We start from the raw sequence: 7,433 nt of genomic DNA, 5'->3' as shown, positions 1-7,433 counted from the left end.
TCTTAACTGTTTTTGTTCTATTTGAGAGTTGCCAAACTCAATGCCACAACGTTGCCAGACCAAAAACCCGATTGGCAAATCAGCTGTCGTCCATCGCACCATCGATTGCGCTGGCGAAAACAGCAATAACCTTTTTTCATTTACAAACATGTAAAAAAGATGAGACTAGCAGAGGTAAGTGCAGTAAACAATGCCACACGCCCAGCAACACAATGTGTGGAAGTAGGCAATGCGCGAAGTTCTGTGACTAAGCTTATCAAACAGTTGACAGCGACCAAGACGAGAAAAAGCTCTGCAAACGACAACCACGACGACACCAGGAGGAGGAGGTACGGTTTCCGGGAGTGAGCGGGAGCAACAGGAGCAGGAGGACGACTAGATATTAATTACAGCGATTGAGAATCCTGAATCATGGAAATCGAGAAAATAATTGGCGACTTAGAGTCGAACATAACGCTGGAGAACGAGGAGGCCAAGCGCAAATTGGTGGAGCTGTTTACGCAGAGTAAGTATTTCTGGAAGACTCACTCAGCCCACTCAATATGGTCCAATTTCATTTCTATTTAGACAGGGATCAGTGGCTGGTGCAGTGCATGCTGGAGTACTTCTTTAAAACTGGATCTCAGCGTATATTGGAGGTGATGGTGAAGGCTCAGGCGCCGCACGATGGACACATCTTCGACAAGTTAGATGATTGCCTAAAACAGGCACCTCACCGGGTACAGAGCCTGCAGGTGTTTTGCTTCATAGTGCGCCACCATCCCACCTGGCTGTACAAGATCGAAAAGCATCGGCTTATCAAGAGCGTGTTCAAGCTGCTTATGGTGAGTCATATTGAATCCTTAACAGGTTGGCCATCTTCAACCGCCTTTGCGTTCACTTCCAGCACGAGAAGGAGATAGTGCCACTGATGAGCGCCCTGCTGTGCATCATCACCCTACTGCCCATCATCCCAAACTCGGCGCCCAACTTTTTGAACGACCTTTTCGAGGTGTTTGGTCATCTGGCCTCCTGGAAGCTGCAAAACAGCAACAAGTTGCCGGACGAGAAGCTAATTCACCTGCAGTTGGGACTGCAGATGCTGTTCCATCGTTTGTACGGCATGTATCCCTGCAGCTTTATGGCATATCTGGTGGAGTTCATCAAGCGCGGCAACGGCGGTGGCATTTTTCAGCACACGATCAAACCTCTGTTGGACACGGTGCGAGTGCACCCAATGCTGTTGACCGCCACACCAGAGACAGAAGTAAACAATACACGCTGGAAGGAGATGGAGCCGCATGACGTTGTCATGGAGTGTGCCAATCTGTCGCTGCCAGTACTGCTGCCGGAGCCAAGCAACGAAGACGGCTGCTACGTGTATCCCATGACGCCAGCTTACAGCCGCATGACTTCGAACACCTCGAACACTGACTACAGCTACCAGCTGAGAGACTTCCAGCCAACGAGAACAGCTTTCTCCCGCTTTGATTCGACGGATCTGGGGCCTATCTGGAGTCCACTCAATGAGATCACTGCGTCCACTAGCGCCATTCCCTTGACGCCCACCACATCATTTATTTTGCCCATACAGCCACAGACACAGCAAATGGTGGGCATGACGGGCTCTTCGCCGCCGGAAACGGCAGTGGAGGCTACGCCGGAGACTACGCCGTTAAAGGACTTGCGGGAGGTAAAACAACCCCTCGTTAGGTCCAATTCCCATGCGGTGAGAGCTATTTTCGCTTCAAGTCAGCCCTCTTCGCCCATGCGCAAGGAACAGCAGAACCAGTTTAGCTTTCCGGACGTGAGTCGCGAGGCTGAGGAAAGTACTAGCCCTCTTGTCACGGAGATCGCCAGACAAACCACTTCATCCACCACGTACGATCGCCGCCTTCATCAGGTCATTCAGGACAGGCAGTCGGCAGCGAGTAGCATGTCAGAAATGAATTCCGAGATAACTGTCGGCGGGGAGTCCGGATATCCTCCTGCCTCTCAAGAAGTTTCTGCTGTATGTGATGAGTGCAACGAAACTGATCGAAACCTATGCAGCGTGGGTGGACTCCATATGCCCACCAGCCGATCCATGCACCAGTTGGCCAAAGGAATCAAGAGAAGAAACCGCATGGCCAGCTACAGCGGCAATGGCATCTCTGTGGAGGATAGCCGCAGCACAGCCGCCAAAAAGGCGAGCTGGAGCGTGGAAACGGAGAATCCCCTGCGTCGGGTCAAATCATGCTCGGCTTTAAGTGGAATGCTACAGCACCAACAGAATTCAGATGCAAATGATGACGTAGCGGACTGTCCGGGTCAGGGGGTGCGGACGGAGAATGGGACGCAAAAGACTGGCAGCCGCTTGCAAAGAAGCGGCCGTATTCTGGCCATGGCGACGCCGAAGGAGCCAGCCAGAAGCTGCGCACATGCCGCAACCCAAACGCTGGACGGAGTAATTCCGGCGCAGTATGAAAATTGGCTGTTTGAACTTCTGCTGGAATGCAAGGATCAGAGAAACAAATACGAGAGGAGTATTCTCTATCCTCAGGACATACTGGATGAGTACATCAAGCATACCATTAGGGCCAAAGAGTCCTTTGACACGGAGCAGGGCCAGCTAATGTGCCTGCAATTGGAGTACGAAAGCTATCGGCGTTCGATCCACGCGGAGCGAAATCGAAGACTCATGGGCCGGAGCAGGGACAAGCGCAGTTTGGAGATGGAGCGGGATCGGCTAAGAGAGCAACTGAAGAACTTTGATGCAAAGAACAAGGATCTGGCCAGTAAAATGGACAAGACTATGCGGTTGGCGCAGATGCGCCAGGAAACTCACCAAGAAGAGCTGTCTGATATGAGAGCCAAGTACCAACACGAGCTGGAGGAGAAGAAGTGCTTGCGTCAGGCCAATGACGACCTACAAGCTCGCCTCACGTCCGAGATAGCTCGTCACAAGGAGATGAACTACGAACTGGAGTCCCTCCGAGGGCAAGTCTTTAGTCTGGGCACCGAACTGCAGCATGCTCAACAGCAGGCGGACGTTGGCCTGCAATGCAAGCAAGAATTGGCGCGCTTGGAAGCCGAGTTCATTGTCATGGGTGAGGTGCAGGTCCGGTGCCGTGACCGATTAGCTGAGATAGATAACTTCAGGGCCCGCGACGAGGAGCTGCAAATGCTGCAAGAGAGCAGCCACCAGGAACTGAAAGGTGAGCCCGAAACGCTTGTTTACATTCTCGATATGTTTATTTGGAATTTTATTTATGCAGAATTGAGGCACAGTCTGGACGAGAAGACATCACAGCTGGAGAGCATGAAGCACAAGATCAGCGACCTGCAGGCTCAGTTGGCCAACAGCGAGAAGGCCATGACAGAGCAGAAGCGACTCCTCAGCACGGTTAAAGATGAGTACGAGGAGAAGTTCAAGGTGAGTTGAAATGAAAAATAAAACAGAATTTTTATTTTTAAAATTTAAATTTATTTATGTACAAGAGCTTAAAATTATTAATAATAAAATAATATTTATTATTCCCTTAGTCGGTCAATAAAAAATATGACGTACAGAAGAAGATTATCATGCAGATGGAGATGAAGCTGATGATGATGTGGCAGCAGCCACAGGGAGCGACATGCCACAACACTTGCTCCCCGGATACGGATAGAACTGGTGAGTCCTTCTACTGTTTAAATACAAAGACATCCTCTATTATTTATGAAACTTTTTGCAGACATTGCTTCATCCATGGAGCGCAACTCTCCGCTGTCCACATCTCTGGCCTCCAGCGAGAGCCTCTCAGCTAGTCTGCGTTCGACTGAGCTAAAGAACCTGCACCAATTGGTGGACACGCCCTCCATGCCGGAGGTCCTGAGCAGCATGACCGCCGGCGTCAACTTTGAGGAGAGCGTGCGTCTGCCGGCGGTGGACTTAGCCACATCGGCCAGCACCGCCAGTGCCATTAACATTGTACCGCACGCCCTGGAACTGCCCTCCACTTCGGGAATGGGTAGCAGTCAGGTCCACAACCTCACCCACCCACATCTCTATCTGCAGCAGCATATCCAAGAGCTGCAAGAGCCACTGCAGAGCCAAGAGCAAGCACCACAGTTTGTAAAAAAGAACTAGCTTTTCTCCGCTAATTAATGTCTATTGTCAAAAAGTCAACAACAAAATTCTTGGTTTTTCATATTTCATATTCAGTTTAAAACTGTAACTAAGGTTTAATAAATCGCTGACTCCACGCAATAATTATAAAGTTAAAAAAAAAAAATATTAATGTTTGAAATTTTAACTTGTTTAGCACATTGCAATTTGTTGTAAAAAAAATGGTTTTGATACGAGGCAATAAGTAAGACGCATTCATATTATAATAAACATTTAATTAAGATCAGCAAGCATAACTTTAAACTTGTTTCTTTTAAATTAAAAAAAAATTTCACAATTTTCAGATTTTTACAAATTTGGCAAAAGTCTATATTAAAACTATTCTGTTTAATGAGAAACAGAAGAAGTTTCTCTCTCTTCTTAGATATTCATATTAACAATTGGAGAGATTTATGTTAATTAATTGTTATGTAATTGCCGCCAAATATTCAAATTATTTCCAACAAGAACAAACAAAAACGTAAACAAACTGATCAGCGCTGCCACCTGGAAAATTATCAGAGATATGGCAGCTCCTCACAATCATATGTTTTGAGTAGCCAAATCAACAATAGGAAGAAGAAGCAACTGAGGAACGCCTACAACCAATTCACAAAGAATTATTTATCATCAGTATGCTATCCCAATATATGGAGGAATTTGAACAGGTAGGTGCCAATATATGAGAAATATGTATTATGAAAATAATAAAACATCGGTTATCCCCCGCCAGGAACCCTTCGAGGTGGGCGAATTTATTGAACGTCTTACATGGCGCACCAACAATGAGCTTCAAAACACCGAGGACTTTAGTCCTGTAGCCCTACACGATACTTTCATACAGACTATTAAGGACCTAAAGATTCTCCAGGAGAAACAGCAAAGCAAGTGTGAGAGGCTGGAGGAATCTTTGCGCCAGGAGAAGGAGACACACGCCAAGAAGATAGCCAAGTTGCAAGAACGCCACCAAACGGCTATAGACTGGTTCAGCCAGCTTGATGAGAAGATCAATTCGGTGGCAGGGAAGATCATGCACCTCGGCGAGCAGCTTGAGAATGTGAACACACCCAGAAGCCGCTCCGTTGAAGCCCAGAAACTCCTCAATTTTATGGCAGAGTTTCTGGCTGCCGGACCTGTGATTGTCAACGACATTTTTGCCGATGCCGCCCGCTTAAGTGAGGCGGCGGATGTTATCCAAAAACTATATGCAATCTCTCAAGATCTGCCACCTGGAAACTTTGCTGAGTCAAAGCGAAAAATTGAAAAAAAATACGATGAGGTTGAGAGGCGACTAATCGAAGAATTTGCGACTGCCCAGAAGAGCGAAGACATCGATCGCATGAAAACCCTAGCCCAGATCCTATCCCAGTTCAAGGGATACACCCAGTGCGTAGATGCCTACATCGAGCAGAGTCAAATGCAGCCGTACAGTGGGAAGGATATCTTCATTGGCATAGTGCCATTGTGCAAGCACCACTACGAGATCATCCAGAAAGTATTCGCCAATCCCCAGCAGGTCATGTCCAAGTTTATACTGAACATCTATCAACTGAAACTGCACCAGTATGCGATGACCAAGCTGGAAGACAAAAAAGACGAGGAGAAGTACTTGCGCACGCTTTACGAACTATATTCACGGTGGGTATTCCAAAATTATATTAATCCCTTAATTTTATATTTTATTATTCATTTCCTGCCAGCACTTTGAAGCTATCTACAGACCTGCAAGTCTACATGTCCACCATCGACGACGATTTACTGCAAAAGTTGACTCAGCAGATTTTCATTAAACACCTGGCCGGATATACTGAGATGGAAACCAAGTGCCTTACTGCCAAATGCTCCTCAGAGCTGGAAAAGTTCTATGCCAGCAAGAAACACCAGAAGACCCAGACTACCAAGGGATTCCGTCGTAACATGGAAGTGCTGATTGCTACCAGGGCCAACATAAACATAGCCGCCATTGAAGATTACGGCGGGGAGACATTCCTTTCCGAGGAACTGGCCATCAACATGCTGCAGGAGGCCAAGGCCTCGCTAAAGCGCTGCCGCCTTTTGTCTAGCGAGGCTGACTTGCCCAGCAATGCCATCAGGTTGAACGACATCCTTCTTCGATTTTTGATGCACGAGCATGTGGATTATGCTCTGGAAGTGGGACTGCAGGCAGTGCCCCTGGCCGAGGGAAGAATATTTCCTCAGCTGTACTTTTTCGATGTGGTGCAAAAGACAAACATCATTGTGCATCTACTTGATAAATTGTGCAATACTTCCGTGATTCCCTGCGTGAGGTGGGTATACATCTGACCTAAAAATATGAACTATTAATTCCCCACTTATTTTTCAGTAATACACCAAAGTATTCAGACTATGTGTTCAAAAAACGAATTTTAATGGATCAAATTGAGACAAAATTAGACCAGGGGTTGGATCGCTCCATTAGCGCAGTTATTGGCTGGGTCAAGGTCTATCTTCAGTATGAACAAAAGAAAACAGACTACAAGCCGGAGACTGATGTGGACACCATATCCTCAGCCGTAAGAGACTATAAACTCCGACTCTAAAAACAGGTTATCATATATTAATTTATTATTAATCCTATCTAGGCCTGCCTGCAAGTTGTGCAAAGTCTACAGCCCGTGATTGTGCAAATAAAAAAGTGCGTCGATGGCGAGAATCTTCAAAATGTGCTTACTGAATTTGGAACCCGATTGCATCGAGTTATTTACGATCATCTGCAAACTATGCAGTTCAATACAGCGGGAGCCATGTGCGCCATTTGCGATGTCAACGAATATCGCAAGTGCATCCGCGATCTGGACAGTCCATTGGTGACTCAGCTCTTTGATATACTTCATGCCTTGTGCAACCTGTTGCTGGTTAAGCCTCAGAACCTGCAAGAGGTTTGCACAGGTGATACTTTGGTAAGTGGTTGATAACCCTGGCAGAGGTTAAGCGACTAACGTTTCACTTTCCTTACTCCAAATATAGAATTATCTGGACAAGTCCGTGGTGAGGCAATTCATTCAGCTGCGCACTGATTTTCGAATCATCAAGAATACCAACTATCTGAAGGGGATTATTGAGTAATAAGTTCGAGTGCCCGAATGAGTCACATTCCGAAATTTTCCACCTCGTTCGGAGCTGTCTGATCTTGCTATTGATATACTACTGGGACATTATCTAATAAGATTTAATTGCGGTTCACTCTGTTCTTTAACTTTCAATTAAACTCGAGTGGCTGTTTCATTTTATCTACACAGAGCCTTAGGCACCTGATTTACCGCGTTCTTATTTATAGACGGGACTCACACGCGTGCCCGCCTCC

The 7,433-nt window shown here is 46.7% G+C and overlaps 2 protein-coding genes across 2 annotated transcripts; both read left to right on the top strand.

Moving 5' to 3' along the window:
- The first annotated feature begins 26 nt into the window (after positions 1-26).
- LOC6498902 (hamartin) lies at positions 27-4,365 on the top strand. The gene is made up of 7 exons (XM_001955670.4): positions 27-174; positions 265-505; positions 568-824; positions 887-3,176; positions 3,237-3,394; positions 3,505-3,634; positions 3,696-4,365. Exons 2-7 carry the CDS (start codon positions 412-414, stop codon positions 4,088-4,090), a joined length of 3,324 nt encoding a protein of 1,107 aa, XP_001955706.1. The 5' UTR covers positions 27-174; positions 265-411; the 3' UTR covers positions 4,091-4,365.
- A 267-nt stretch (positions 4,366-4,632) lies between these two features.
- On the top strand, positions 4,633-7,384 carry LOC6498903 (exocyst complex component 5). The gene is made up of 6 exons (XM_001955669.4): positions 4,633-4,776; positions 4,842-5,746; positions 5,809-6,396; positions 6,453-6,642; positions 6,712-7,029; positions 7,097-7,384. Exons 1-6 carry the CDS (start codon positions 4,744-4,746, stop codon positions 7,193-7,195), a joined length of 2,133 nt encoding a protein of 710 aa, XP_001955705.1. The 5' UTR covers positions 4,633-4,743; the 3' UTR covers positions 7,196-7,384.
- Positions 7,385-7,433: the final 49 nt, after the last annotated feature.

The sequence above is a fragment of the Drosophila ananassae genome, chromosome 2L (assembly GCF_017639315.1).
Source record: "Drosophila ananassae strain 14024-0371.13 chromosome 2L, ASM1763931v2, whole genome shotgun sequence".
In the NCBI taxonomy this organism is placed as follows: Eukaryota; Metazoa; Arthropoda; class Insecta; order Diptera; family Drosophilidae; genus Drosophila; species Drosophila ananassae.
The sequence above is the reverse complement of the archived record's forward strand: the minus strand, read 5'-3'. Positions and strand labels throughout refer to the sequence as shown.